This window comes from Hetaerina americana, unplaced genomic scaffold, assembly GCF_022747635.1.
Source record: "Hetaerina americana unplaced genomic scaffold, ioHetAmer1.1.p SCAF_12, whole genome shotgun sequence".
Classification (NCBI taxonomy): Eukaryota; Metazoa; Arthropoda; class Insecta; order Odonata; family Calopterygidae; genus Hetaerina; species Hetaerina americana.
This window is the reverse complement of record NW_027286292.1, coordinates 15,896,210-15,912,771: the sequence shown is the minus strand read 5'-3', so window position 1 is coordinate 15,912,771 and position 16,562 is coordinate 15,896,210. Positions and strand designations below refer to the sequence as shown.

The window sequence follows — 16,562 nt, the reverse complement described above, 5'->3', positions numbered from 1 at the left end:
TGTGCACGTGTAATAGTGGATAATCACAATGACTCACTTTCACATCAATGAAAACGTAGAAACAGCAGTGTGTTACTTCTTTTTCAAATATTGGATTACATTTTGGATTGAAATATTTTTTCCAAATTTTCCAAGTTATTTTTGTTGAGAGTTTGTGTTAGAGCACTGAACAAAAGCAATACCAAGTCTGCTACAATATTGCATTCAAGCTACGAGTGGTTATGTATACCAAAGAACATGCAAACAGTAGCAGGGATGAAATTCAGATCACTGCCAACTGAAGACATGAGAACATGGAGAGGACAGGTAGAAGAACTACATTCAGCTATGCCTAGAATACACAATCTGTGGCACGGAATGGCAAAACGCTCAGAACTATAAGAATCAATAACTCTGGTATTTGACCATGGGAGACCACAATTTTCAGTTTCCATAAACATGACTTTTCAAAAAGCAAGGATGATTGCTACTGACACAAAATTCATAGACTTTAAAAGAGCAACATCATCGTATTCTGGATCCATGAAGAGAAATGACCTATATATTTAAGAACTAAAACAGCAAAAAAGTTGCCCACATAAGATGAAAGACAAAATTAGGGAGTTGCATAAATTTGTCATTAATGTAAGAAAAAGAAAAAATTTTGAACTTCCAAAATTCCGAAACATGGATGAGGTCCCACTGATATTTGATGTACCATCCAACAAAATGTAGATTTTAAACATGCAAAAAGTGCTATTGTTGAAATTTGTTGACAAAAGATAACAGTCCTGTTGTCTTAATTTTCCCACCATCATTTCAAAGGTCTTTGTCACTCAGTTCAAATGAGCAGTATACAGGGTGCGGCACCTAAATCCGGACAATAATGCATTTCCTTGAATGAGATTTCCTCGCCGGGTTAACGAAACCTTCCCCAGACTTCTCCGAAGCATTTCACTTAGCCACAATATTGTAAATAATTGATCTGGGGTACCATAAGAATCGAACTATTTCGTAACATAATGCCCATGGTGAACACTTTCGATAATAATGGCTCTTCGATTGCACTCTGCACTTGTACATAACATCTCAGCCATTTTGAGAATATGACTGTTTACTAGATGCCTAGAGCGTTCGAGAATGCCAATCGCGACCTTCAGTGAAGCTACGATATGGTGGGAAATTAAAATTGAAATTTGTCCGGATTTAAGCACTGCACCCTGTACAACAGATGAGATACGAACAATTTCTGTCAGCCTTAAAGAAAACAGGTTTCATTAAATTAGATATAGGATAATGCAATGAAAATATAAAAGAGAGGTAGTACTTCATTTCAGTTGTCACTTTTGAAATATACTGCAATTATGTAGTATTTGAGAACATGGGCAAAAATAGTACTTTCGTAAATATTGGCTAGATTAGTTAAAAATTGCTATAAGAATTGAATAAGTATCATAGGCATTCTGCAGGCTTTAGGACAGAGCCCCTTCAGTCACAAAATGGGCATACCAGTTTAAGTCTTTTAGAAAGATATAGAACATAAATGTTTAAATGTGATACTGAGGTACTTGCACTGCACGCTGGCCACACATGAAATTGGTAGATATATACTGGAATAAAATAAAGAGGGATAGCACTGCTGACAGATTTCAGTATTCTTTCTTAACTCCCATAACACACAATCACAACCAAATCAAAACCAGCCACCCCCACTTTTTAATTTAAAAGTTTAAAGCTTTATTCGAACACAACCATGCATGATGTACATAGACTTGCACACGTGGTTGTGCACATGCTCAAATATATACACTTAAATCCAGACAAGTAAGCGTTTCCTCGAATGAGATTAACTCTCCGGGTTAGAGAAACCTTCCCCAGACTTCTCCAAAGCATTTTACTTAGCCAAATTATCATAAACAGTTGATCTGGGGTACCAGAAGAATCGAACTATTTCAAAATACAATGCTCAGCACAAACACTTTCGATAATAGTGGCTCTTCGATTGTACTCTGCACTTGAATGTAACACCGCAGCCATTGTGAGGTGATGACCGTTTACTAGATGCCTATAGCTTCCAGGAACACCAATGGCGACCTCCAGTGGAACTACAATATGGCGGGAAATTGAAACTTGTCTGGATTTAAGTGCTGCATCCTGTATTTACCAACCAATGGTACCCAGACTCTTATGATATACCCTTGTGGTGGCATGTGGTGCATTAGATAGATGCAATAAGAAACATAGACATTGTAAGCGGTTGAGAGGAGGGCAGAGTAGCAACAGTGTGGGACAGCAAAACAAATGAGCAAGGCGGCAATATTTCCAAAATTATAAACAATCATTTATACAAGGGATCATTGGGCTACCTTAATATGAAGCCGTGGGAGGACACAGCTTGAACTCTCCAACCTCGATTAGCATCGGGGAATAGAACAAATAATATCTTCGGATGAATATCCATTTCATCCTCAAGAGCCTTTAGGTGCAGTGGCCAGCTAATACCACCACGTTCAAATTTTATTACTTGCCCACTAGCATCAACCTAAAATCAAAAGAAAAGGAAATTTGCATTAGAATACAAGGCATGAAGTAATAATAACAATTTGAGCTTTTAAATACATTTAAACTTTAAAATACCTAAGAATGATACTTAGTGAATAAATATTGATACCCCTCTATTGTGAAATTTTCTTATACACCACATTCTTTGTAAACAGATATAAAATCAGGGGCAAACAGAGCTCTAATCAATGCATTTATTATGAAGATAAAATTTGAATAATTGGAATTTGAAAATACCACTAAAAATAAATATTTACATTTTCGTGGAATATTAAAATTTTTTTTGATCGAAACTTCACCCAATTACAGTTTTCTAGCAGACACTGAGGGTCAACGATCACATATATGATAAGATTATGTGGAACTTTTCAACAGCCTATAAAGAGGAAAAATTGACCAAGATAAGTGGACTTTTATAAATATAACAGTACTTAATTTTTAACATTAATAATAATAAACAGTAGTCATTTTACTGAAGGTACGTTCTTCTGAAAGAACACCATTGTAGGTAGTCCACCTGTTACAAGTATATTTTGCATAGTACCTAACAACTATGTTGTAAATATTGTGGATTTCATCCAGACAAAATCTGTTTTTCTTCTTCAGTTTCTAGTACACTCAACTAGCCTTCATGTAGCACAAAAACATTTTCCTTCATGCTCTCTGCTTGCCCAACATTTTACTCAATAACCATAGTTTTCTCGTGATTAAACTTCATGCTGTACCTCCAATACTGAATCTGTTGGGAACTCAACAGCAACTGCAATCCCTTGCTTGAACATCAAACTAAAAACTATCAGGAATTTTAACAGACTTGATCAGCTTTCAATAACAATTTATTCAAGTCCCTCCTGTGCCACCCTTAACATTTCCTGTGTTTAAGTTGAAAAGCACTTTCCATATACGACAAAATCCATCTTACTCCCCTACCTATGACAACCCATCTCAACGGTTCCTCTACCACTCTTAAGTGAGCTAGCTATTTGATTCATACAGAGGTTTCAAATTCCCATCCTGCCACCTGACTTCCATATTCTGCAGTACTTCCATTTGTTTCATCTTGTACTTCACACTATTTTCATTAATATGCACTTGGTGGGCATAATTCTGGTCAAGTAAAATTATTTGATTAATAAAAAAATGCTATTTTGTGAATGGGCACATTGGAGTTACATACCATTTCTCTGGTCCCTCCTCCTAGATGACCACTCTCACTGCCCAAGCAACGACCTGACATTAATTAAAAATAGCAATTTTCCACAAAAATAAAATTTAATGCGACCGGTTTCAATGTTACTACATCATCATCAGGTCTCACAACATTGAAACCGGTCGCATTAAATTTTATTTTTGTGGAAAATTGCTATTTTTAATTAATCATGATATTCCACCATATCACGCCTGAAACGTCTCTTTTTATTTTTGACCTGACATTACCTTAACCTAGTAATTACTTGTAAGCAGTTGTCATGACAACTATTATCTCTAAAACTAAAATTGCATCCATTAGCTGCTAAATATTCATTAGCCTTCCCTCCCTCTACTATTAAGACTATATGCCACATCGATTCTACCACTGCCACGAAATGATTCAATACCTTTATAAATGATTCTATAGCTGAACCACTGAAGTGTCATGGTATGTTTGCCATAATCTTCTAGTGCACTCAGTGCTGCTCCTGTGCAATGCTTATGTATGAAGGTACTAACCATGCCATCACCTATTGCTTTGCTTGGGGAGTTTGAGTTGTATTCAAAGAAAATTAATTAATAATTTCTTAGGAAATATACCTATATCATCTAATATAGCATTATTTCTTCATGAATTTATTTTTCAGGATGCCAAGGGGTCTAAAATTTGTAAAATTCATAGATATTTAACAAAGGGCAAGGAATTTTGCGTGATGTTTTGATTTTTTGTCAAAAATAAAGGGAGGCCAAGGCATACAGCACTAAAAAGGATTTGTTTAATGTCTTCAGTAGTGAAAAAAATCAAAATGAAAGCCATAAGTATTATTATTATGAGTAGTCAAATGAAAGCCAAACACCCACTAAAACAACCAGTCCGGACACCAAGGGGGGGACATTACCCAACAACAGCATGCGCCTGTCAGTTGTGACTATACAGTTCTCCTATCACAGCAACGGCAATATCCATACGTAAAAAGCTGGCTCATAGCTTTTAGCGGACTGTGTATTATGGTGGGTGCTCAGTTTTCATTTGAGTGCCCCTAGTATCAGTCAAACAGGTCACTCGGTTTTGATGGTGATCCATTACGTTTTATATCTGTAACCATTTTTATACTCATTACTCTGTATATCATGTGAGAGAAAGTAAACAGCTTTTGAAGATATACATTGATAATGAAGGAATGACTAGCACACTCATATGTTTGGAATCTGTTGGAAATTTGATCAAACATATCTGCATCACTATCAAGATTCTGATGACAATCTTATAATTAAGAAATCACCATAAAAATCAAACTATGAAAGTAATGAACTCATACACATATCAGCGTGGGGCGAAAGTTGACCTAGAGACGGTGCCAGGAGATCTCATTTTTGGCTTGTATTCTACAGTATTATATCTTACTAGCTAGAATATAAATTTTCAAGTCGATTGCTTTGTTAGTATACATTTGAGAGCTGACTGAACAAGAAACCTCGATTGCTCACATGAAAATGGAAAAATCAGAGAAGCGTGCAGTCATCAAATACTTTTATTTAAAAGGCCTGACACCACTTAAAATTAAAGAACTGTATTCCACACTGAAACTCTTCTCTTTCATATTATATGGTAAAACAGTGGATTTCTGAATTTAAGGAAGGTCACACGAGCACTTCAGACCGACCACATTCAGGAAGCCCCATTTAGGTCACAACTCCCAAGTGAAGGAAACAAATTCATAAAATGGTGATGGAGGTCCACAGATTAAAAGTGAATGACATAGCTGAGGCTACTAGGAAGTCAATTGAACCTCTATGCAATACTTTACAGGAGCATTTGGGCATGGATAAGCTCTGTGCTAGGCGGGTGCCACGTTTGCTAAACACGATCAAAAACTAACCCAGAAAACTTCTTCAATAAAAAATTTGCCACTTAACACTTAATTTGCCCCAGCATATTTTTTCTTCGATTTATAATTGAAGATGAAACTTGGATTCATCACTACACTCCTGAAAGTAAACAACAGTTTAAACAATGGATTGGACCAGGTGAATCAACCCCAAAGAAGGCAAAAACAATTTATCAGTTAATAAGGTTATGGTGACTGTTTTTTGAGACGCAAAAGTAATTACGAGGGCGATTCGTAAAGTACGGTCTTCTATTTGTTTTCATGAAAAATCAAATTTATTCTCAACTTAACGCATATCGTTGGAAAGGTTGAGCATTTAGCTATTTTTCTACATAGTCACCTTGACGATCAATCACTTTTTGTATCCTTAAAACCAGCTTTTTAATACCGGCATTGTACCTTTCTCCCACCGCGTCACGAAGCCAACTGACGACTGCTTCTCCAATATAAATTCATCGCCACTTAGTGGAAGTGTACAGTAAGAAAGGTATGGACGTGCGGAAGTGGTGCAGGAAGTTTTTTTTAATGGCTGGGAAAATGTCCACCATGAGCAGCAGTCGGGGCGGCCGAGTTTGCCAGAATCAATGGTGGCTCCAATTGATGAGATGGTGCACAATAACTGGAGAATTACCCTTCATGAGATAAAGGAAGGCCTTGAAGAGAGTGGCTACTTCTCCGTGCAGAATATTGTGTCGGAGGTCCTCGGTTACAACAAGGTGTTTCACCAAAGGAGTGTGTCTGCATCATGAAAATGCACGTCCACACCAATATGCACGTGTCACATCATAAGACCACCCTACTCAATGAATTCGGCTGGGATATCATGGACCAACCTCCTTACAGCCCGGTTGTTGCCTCCAGCGACTACCACTTGTTTCCCACTCTCAAAAAACACCTTGGAGGACAGAAATTCAAGTCAGACGAGGAAGTGCAAGAAGCAAGGATGCAAAAAGTGATGATCATCGAAGCGACTATGTAGAAAAATAGCTAAATGCTCAGCCTCTCCTACAATGTACACGAAGTTGAGAATAAATTTGATTTTTCATGAAAAAAATAGGAGACCTTACTTTTTGAATCGCCCTTGTATCTTCATTGATTACCTGCAAAAGGGTAAGACCATCAGAGATCAATGCTATGCCAAGTTATTGCAATGTTTAAAGAACAAAGTGAAAAATGAATAACCTCACTCAGCGAAGAAAAAAATCTTGTTTCACCATGACAACGCACCTGCCCATTAGTCTGTCATTGGAATAGCATCAAATTGAAGTTCAAATTGTTTAAAAAAAAACTGCAGCTTAGGTAAAAAATTTGAGAGCAACAAGGAAGTCATTGATGCTGTAAATGAGTATTTCGAGGGACTTGATAAATCGGATTATAGAACTGGTATCACTGCATTGGAGCACCGTTATAAAATATGCATCAACCTTGATGGAGATTGTCGGCTAATAGATAAATAAACATAAGTTATTTTTCTTTATCAGGCCTAAAACCTTTCACCCCACCATCATATAGATCTGGAAATTAATTACAATAGAATTCTTTGGATTACGAAGACATCTTCTTTGACATTGGATATGGATTTAAGATGTCTATAATGCTGAAAAAATTCTCAAAATACAAAGGCTAAAAAATGGTGTTATTACTGGTAATTAGTAATTGCAAATAATTAATCTTATGAATTTTCTTATTTGTTTTGCAACTTACGGCAGTTATTTAGCCTGTCCCAAGGCATCATTTCACTAAATTTTTGGAAATGGTTTTATGCACAAAGTATCTCTGCTCGTATAATACCAATGAAAATAAGATTGTTTAAGTGCACTGCATTAGTACTTCGAACTTTTCAGTTTTTTTGAGTCTGCACAAGAATATTTCTAACAAATACCATTATATTAAAACACAAATATTAGCATAAACATACTACTTCAGAGTAGAAATTATTGCTAACATCGTAAATATTTGAACTAAATATGTATATTTTTATTTTAAATTGAAACATATCTTCAATTTTACAGAAGCAAAATCAGTTGTAATACATTCGTAATAATAATTTATTAAAATTAATGATAAATTTTGCATTGAAAAATGTTAACCTTGACTGAAAATTTAAAATTTCCCATGACTGCCTTTTATTTAAAGTAGGAAGTGATTTACCAAGGCATGGGTGCTCAGGAGCAGCACAGGAGCCTTCAGGAGCAATTTATCATTGCTCTGACAATGCAGCTGCATTGGTCATCAGAATGGATTATTCCTTACGAAACTTTTTAGACTACAGCCCATTGTGTTTCCACAATCATCCTAATAAATACTCATTTAATAAAAAAATGCATTTAAAACCCGGCTGCACAATAAGGCTAAATAAAGGGAGTATTTTATTTGAAACTTACAGAAAAGCGCTTTTCTATTGCCTTGGCAACAAACTGTTTCGAAGGTAACCATGATGTGACAGAGTCCTCCAAAACCTCAGTAAACTCCTTGCCTACCATTTCAACGGCTTTTGAAAATTGAATGTCTTCACTAAATGATGTAGAGCCATGCATGTTTAGCCTTGAAACCCTTGAGGACAGGTCCGTGTTAATCTGATACCTGTAAAGAAACAGTAAGCCAAATTCTAAACAAAACAATTCTAAAAATGAACTTGCAGGGAAAATAGGAAGCAACAAGGTCTCTAACAAAGATTTTCACACTGCTGTTCATCAGATTTATGAATTTCGTGGTCAATTGCAAATAGTTCAATTGTACTAATGAAAGGAAGGAGTGAACCAAATAACAAAGCCTAAATCACAATGTCATAAAATTATTTACACTAGTTCAATGATCACAAAATGCAAATGAAGGAAACAAAAAATGGAATAATTTTCATAAAAGGTTTTACACACACTGAAATATTAGGCAAGATAGAAGGACTGAAAAAACTTTCAATAGAAAATAAAAACGCCAATTCTGGTCATGCAAATAAGGATTTTATTGGGCATAACATACATAAATGGGCCACTGGTATGTGATATTAGGTGAAGGGAGCACATTTGGTGGAGTGATAGTGATTACTCACTTAGATGGAAAGGGCGGTGATACATTTTCTGATGCATCAGTGAGAGAAGTTAAATGATAATTGATCGATAATATTTTCACAAGTGGAAGTAGCTTATAAAAGACTAGAATTTCAGAGTATTCATATACATAAGAGGGTTGAAAAAAATACATACATACATATATATATATATATATATATGTATATATACATATATATATACAAACACACACACATTCAAACACGAAATCCCGCCAAACGGCAAAAAAAAAAAAAAAATATATATATATATATATATATATATATATATATATGTGTATATATATAAATATATATATATATATATAAATATATAAAAATATATATATATATATATATCACGAGAGTAAAAATATTTCCTAGACCCACCTCTCCTGTGTTCGTCCTTTATGTGTGTTCCTATCCCTTTCCCTTATATCTGTTCCTATATAATATATATATATAAATAAACATACATGCATTTTTATCATATACAGTAATAAATAGGTCTTTTCATACGTTTTGTTTCACACATACATCATATTTTATCATTAATTAATTCGAAATTACTCTGATAATTTTTCTCAGAAATTTTTTAATTTGTTTTTTAAACTGTGTTATGTCTTCTATGTCTTTTTAGTTCTCTGGTAATTTATTATATAGGTTTAGTCTTAGGCTTGCAGCTTTGTTCCAATTAAATTTGATGGGCAGGTTTGACTGGATTCTGGTATGGTGACTGTGGTAGTTAGAATTTTTATTGAGGTATGACAGATGTTGTGTCATGTATATTACTATGAATAGCATGTATCTGGATGAGAACGGTAGTAGCCCAATTTCTGGAGAGATTGGATGGGCAGATGAAATTTGAGGTTTGGCTGCATTGATGCCAACAGCCTTTTGCAGTTTAAATATGTCTCGGGAGAAGGGAGATGAGGCCCAGAGAATGATACGATATGCAATATTATTTTATTTATTTATTTATCGACTTCATTGGGCAAGGTTGAGACCTATAGTCCCTTCTTCCACCTAACCCTTACATTACAGACATTATATTGAAGATAACCACATACAACCAAGCCCTAGATGGAGGAAAAAAAGGGAAGGGAAAAAAAGGGAACCAAACCCCCGACCTCTGGGTTGGTAGGCAAGGACATTACCCCGCCGCCACCGGGGCCGGCAATATGTGAGTAGATAAGACCATAGTAAAGCATTAGTAGCAAGTCTTAGCTCATTGTTTTCTTGAAGTTCTTAGGAGGAAACATGCTGAACTTATTTATCCTGAAAGGAAGTTTATATGGGTTTCCCATGTCAAGCTTTTGTCCAAATGGAGGCAAAGAAATTTTGTGGATGTGATAAATTCTATATTTTGGTTATTCACTGTTGTTTGGGGACTGGGTTTGGATTTGTTGAGAAAAAAATACACTGCATAGGATTTTTCGTTGTTCAGTTTCAGACTATTTAAGGTTGCATTTAAGGGCCTTATGGATTTGAACATGGTACCTAAGCTTGGGGGTCACTGGACACAGGAGTGACACAGACAATTAGTTGCTCAGAATGGGGTATAACTCTTTCATAATACAGTGGGTGTGGTAAGCACCAGAAATATTAGTAGTTTTCAAAATTTTACTCAATAGATTGCTTAGGTCTCAAGGGTAAAAGGAGGTAGGGGGAATTTTGTTGTGGATTGAGTTTCTAGGTTTCCATTTTTTCAAGGACAGTATGCAGTGTAGTGGTGAAGGGTATTTCTGTAGGGAAGGAAAATTATTGACATAACAGAGGCTAAGGATTGGAAATAAAAAAGGGAAGAGCATTTGGTGTGTCACGTGTGGCAACTGAAAGACGCATTGTTAGTAGTTAATGAGTTACATGCGAACAGACTTGTACAATTGGTCATTTTGGAAGTGAATGACTGTCCAAATAGGTTATGGTGGAGTTCGAAATAGAAATAAAGGAGACCGAGAAGGAGGCATCTAGGAAGAATTAAAGGAGGAGAGATTTTGCAGGGTCTGGTATTGTAGGAGGTTGCATTCAAGGTGCACCATGTACAGGCTGGCATAAGCCAAGGCCATGTGAATGCCCACTGTGGTGCCTTTGTCTATAAATAAAAAATATTGTTGAATGCTACGACATTTTCAGCCAGGATGAGTTCTACTATGTGGACAAGGTAAGTGGTAGGAATCTTGTGAGGCACGATGTGGACCACTGAGATTAATTTCCAAATTTTAGTAGTTAGATGAAAGCAATGATGAAAGATTCTGCGGAAGACTTTTAAACAATTCTCAAATATTTTTCTTGGATTACTGAATCCCTAAATTACCCATCAAAACGATAGTGTTTTGCCCATATTCAGCCTACTCGTTTACAATTGTAGAATTTCCATTACATGTAAACAATAATTATGATTTATGTTCCGAGCACTAAGCAGTTGATGGGTATTGCTAATTGCTGCAAATGAATAACAATCATAATACCTATGGTGAAAACGACCAACATTGCAGCCAATGTAGATGAAGTAGGTACTTTCACTTCGAAAAATTTTGTTCTTCTAGGCAAACTGGGCCCCAAGGCAAATATCTTCTTTGGGAAAATGGATAGCTTTGTGCATGCATTAAAAATAAACTGTTATTCTGTGTATAATTGATAAAGGCTGGTTTTGGTCAAGGTGGTTTATAGTCAACAATCAAAATCCATTTTACATTGAGGTAAGAACAAAGGCAAGTACTATACGACAATCCAAAGGGAACTTCTTCACTTTAATCTGACTTCTTAAATCTGATGTAATTAATAAATAATAGTATTTTTTGTTCCAGGATATAAGCTAATATGGTTCTGCATAGTTCAATTTTTTTGTAAAAATCATGTAAGGGCTGTATTAAATTATAGTGTCATACGACTCATTCATTGACATGCATCATTGACTGTCGTTACCACTTAGAATTTGAGTTTCCAATATCAATTTAATTGAAATATTATTATAAATGTTTGTAACATCATTTCATTTGTTCGTAAATGATTACGTTTTAAATGAATACTGCACTGATATTAATTGCTCTCCATATTATTCACAATGTATCTTTCCGTAAATAAAGTTAAGTATGCATAAAAAATTGCTCATACGTTGATCATATGTTCTCATAATAGATCATATGTTGTCATACACTATGCTTAAAAAAGACATTTAGTCTACGAGTGAGGTAAGAATCAGTAATTTTACGAGCCAGTTTGCTATATTTCTTATTTATAAAACAAGTTTCTACTTCGTAGCAGATTAACTAAATGGCTTTCATGGTGTGAGTTTGCATTTTAATGGACAAAAAAGGTTACTTTTATACAATGTGTACCGATATTTAAGTCTGCTATCTGCCTCTTGAAATTTATAATTAACTAGGAATGGTACGGTTAACTAGGTATGAGAACTTTATTTTCTCTATTGACATCTCCTTGCCAAAAAGAACTTTAGGGCTTTTGCAAAGAATTGTAATGATATATGGCATGACAATATGATAATTGAGGTAATTGGCCTTTTGTTAACTAATACATTTATGCACAGGCACTATCAGTAGAATGCAGTACCATTTTCTATGATGAAAAAGCTGCATTTCCCTAATTCAATTGTAAAACATACATACACCTACCATATTGCCTTAAATCCCATAAACTCATGCACATGAAACAAATTTAGGCATTAGTCAAACGATGATTTAATAAAATACTATAATTATCTCCATCACATATCTTTCCAACATTGCAGTACCTTCAAATTACCATTTCAGAGTAGTAGTAGTAGTATTTTAGGGAAGGCAACTGACAGCTGAGGTCAATTGCGTCATAGGGGACGGACAGAAAAGGATGAAGGGTGGAGAGAAACCCGGCGTTGGCATTAGCCTTCTCTTTATGAAAGGCGCCAAGGGGTCCGCAGCTTAACGTCCCATCCGACGGACGGCATACTCATTCAAAGTGCCCTCCATAAAACACCTCAAGTAGGGATCGAGATACCTCTGAAAAATATTCAACACCACCGGGATTTGAACCTGGGCCCTCTGGGTGGGAAGCCAGTATGTTAGCCCCCGCACCATCTCGATCCCACCATTTCAGAGCCAAAATCAGAATGCACTGAGGTTTAAAAAATTAAATTTTACTGCCTATTCAGATCATTTCACCATGAATTGTACAGGTTTAACTTCCACTATATAAGATATCAAATATTATTTTCTTGAAGATGAACAATTTGGATCTGTTAAATGTAATTAACGAATTCCCTGTTTATCTTCAACAGTCAAATGATGGAATAAAACAGGGGGGCCAACCTGCGGCTCACGAGCCACATGCGGCTCTTGATAAATATACCCGAGTTCCCTTTTCATTTTTTTGTTATTATAATTTTAAAATTATTATCGTTCCATATGTATTACAAAATGTCTTGTAAATTACTTACAACAAATATGAAAGACTAACTGCAATGCTGTAACAAATTTCATTCCCGTCCAAGTTAAGAATGATATGACTCATCAAAAACTGCGCAAACGAGCATAAACAGCAGTGTAATCTAACGACTCCAGACCGATTTTAAATTTGTAAACTTTCATTGCAATGGACAGTTGACATTGTGCTCTGGAGGAAACAATTTGTATCGCTCTTGTTACAGATATAATTTGTGATCTGGAATTTTTGGTAAATTAACTATAATTTGTTTTGTAGTATGTAACACATGTTGTTATTGTTTAATAACAAAAAACTTGTATTCTCTAAATTTGATGACAGGGAACGGAAATAAAAAAAGAAAATACAAGCAAGAAAATAGAAGTTTCAATAATGAGTAGGAGGAGAATTTCTTATTTATTGGCAATAACAGAACGTGTTATTTATAATTATACGGTCAAAAATTATAAGTTAGCAATTTAAGTCGACATTATGAAACCAATCATCCGTAGTTTTCTAATCAGTATCCACAAAATTTCAAATTAAGATCAGATAAACTTGCTTCTTTAAATAAATCAAATTTAAATAAACAACAGTCAATTTTGACGACCTTTAGCAATCAGGCTAATAATGTGGCTGAAGACAGAGAGTTTATTAAAAATTATTGGAAGGCAAAGTTAAAGTTTTAGATTCAAATAATGCAGCATTGCAATAAGTTGTTTCGCAAATTCCCATCTCGAGACACACAACCGAACGCCACATAAGAGCAATTAATACATCTCTTGAATATAATTTTAAAAAATATTTGAAGAACTGTATTGCATTCAGCTTAGCTCTTGACGAATCGACGGATATCACAGATCTTCCGCGATTGGCAGTTTTCATAAGTTTTATTTCACCTGACTTCGTTGCTGAAGAAGAATTATTAGATTTAGTAGCACTTCAAGAATCGGTATTGAAAATTCATTAGATTCCATAATGAAAACTTTTGATATGCCTCTTAATAAACTTGTAAGCATTGCAACTGATGGAGCTCTGGCAATGCTGGGTAAAACAATCGATCTCATTGGGCTTTTAAGAGATGATTCTCAAATTCCACAATTCATACCGATTTGCTGCATTATTCACTGAGAACATCTCGTTACAAAATATTTAAGATATCCTGATGTTATGAAAAGTGTTACTCATTGTATATTACATTCGCACCAATGCAAAAAATCATTGACAATTCAAAAATTTCCTTGAAGACAAAAAAGGACGAAAAACTTCCAAATGACATTAATTTCTTTTGCATTGTTAGATGGTTATCTAGCTACATATTAAATTGATTTGTACATTTGTTCAATCCTATAACTGCATTTCTAAAAGAAAAGGAAAAAACTTATTCAGAATTAGACGATTACGAGTGGTTACAAGACTTAATGTTTTTGACTGATGTCATGGATTATTTGCGAACACTGAATTTACAATTGTAGGGGAAAGATAAAATAATATCTGATCTCTCACAGTGTATATTTAGTTATCAAACTAAATTACAACTTTTTAAAAGGACATTAAAAATAAAAACATGTTGTCATTTTCCTAGAATTAAAAAAATTTGTTCCAATTTTAACAAGAAAAACTCCACCAGTATATAAAAAAGCTAGAAGGAATGTTGACAGAATTCCAAATTAGATTTCAAGACTTGAAATATTTTAAATCGTCTCTTGATTTTTTTCAGAATCCAATTGAAATTAACATAATTCACGGTGAGTTTTCCATTCCCAATTTAATTATGACCCAAAAAGCATCTGGAGAAATAGAATTTATAGAGATGCAAGAAGATCAAGCTCTACAATTAAAATTTAAGTTGACGATGATTACGGAATTTTGAAAATTTGTACTAGAATTAAAGTTACTGAATTAAAAAAGGCTGCTTGTCGAATTATTTCAATATTCGGAACAACATACTTAAGCGAATCATTTTATTCCACTTTAAAATGAGTGAAATCCAAACACTGATCAGCATTAACTAACCAGCATCTGAAAGAATTACTGAGAACTGTTGTCACCAATTATTCACCAAATTTTAAAGAATTATCAAGGGAAATAAAATAAATTTGTTTAATTTTTAATATTTAAATTTGATACACATAATTTGTACTTTTATTTATATATTTTCAAAAAATATAATTTCTGTAAAAAAATTTCTTTTTTCCCTTTTTTGCATTCCTTTTAAATACTTATTTAACTGTGGCTCGCGTAAAATTTCAAATTTTGAAAAATGGCTCAGACTATCAAGGAGCTTGGCCACCCCTGGAATATAATATCATATTGAGAGGGTAAATTCAGAATTTAAATATATATAGAGGATTAAAATTTGGAAGGAGCTATTCCTCCGTTCTAGACTACAACAGCTGATGGGATGAGCTAGGTGATATTCCACTGAAATAGTTTTTGATCCACAAGTTTTCCTTTTCTTTCTACTACTTCCTATGACCCATCATTAAATTCTATCTGAATGGCTAATGCAGTCTAAAGATTAATTAGACTGCATAAATATGAAATTACCTATTATTCACGTATGAAAATAACTATGTTGATAGCAACCTAACAATGGTATTTGTTCTATGACAAAATGACCAGAGTACCCTACTTCCAAAGCCCATTGTTTTATCATTTTGAATCAAGACAATAGTAGCGGGCTGTTGGTAACAGTAGATACATCTTCACTCCATAAAAAATACTGGCTGGTTTTAGCACAGAAGACTCAGGGTAATACCAGGCTTCTGCTTATTTTATGGGATGCAGGCAACAAATTGTAGAATTAACATGCAGAATGCCTACTAACTATTAACAAGAGCACCGCAAGTGTCACAGGACTTGCAAAGATAACCAACTATGCATATCCTATTTTTTATTACATAGAACATTTTTTTAAATTACCTTAAATAATTTAATTTTGTAGTTTTTTTGAAATATTTTTTTAAATTTTAAGTGAACCCACAAACATCAAGAAAAGCAAATAAATATATCCACAGAAATATAAAACTAGTGAAGGATTCTCCGCCACTGAGAAATGATATGGTATTTTCCAGAAAATACCATAAACAATTTTTGTTGTCTTAGAGCTCAAGAATTTCAGCACCAATTTTACACTTCAATCAAAATTTTAAAAAGAAAGCATAATAGATAAATGTATAAATACCTAAAGGGTGGATCGGCAGGTTCGATGCCATTATCTTTTGCATCAATCTCAACAACAAATGTCCTATACATATGATGATAAATTTCCTGATATTCTGCCTCCGTGAGGTTTTGCTTCACCATTGCTTTTAATACCAGTTCACCGTAATGGGCCCATACTAAGCCAGCACTGCTAAGCTTTATCACTCCATGACCACCATTAACACTGCATAATGTCTCTTCGAAGCTCCTTAAAAAAAATTTGAAGAATTATTAAAATAAAGAAGTCAATTAAAATGCTGTGGTTATTG

At 34.5% G+C, this 16,562-nt stretch overlaps 1 protein-coding gene across 2 annotated transcripts in view; it reads right to left on the bottom strand.

The window, feature by feature from the left end:
• LOC139685712 (MYG1 protein C27H6.8) overlaps positions 1–16,562 on the bottom strand; it is a 28,232-nt gene that overhangs the window by 4,573 nt on the left and 7,097 nt on the right. For both annotated transcript variants that reach the window (XM_071582733.1, XM_071582735.1), the window contains 3 exons: positions 16,274–16,501; positions 8,006–8,204; positions 2,346–2,521 (listed from right to left, as the gene is read on the bottom strand). In XM_071582733.1, coding sequence (XP_071438834.1) covers positions 2,346–2,521; positions 8,006–8,204; positions 16,274–16,501 — 603 coding nt within the window. The remainder of the gene's footprint in view (positions 1–2,345; positions 2,522–8,005; positions 8,205–16,273; positions 16,502–16,562) is intronic.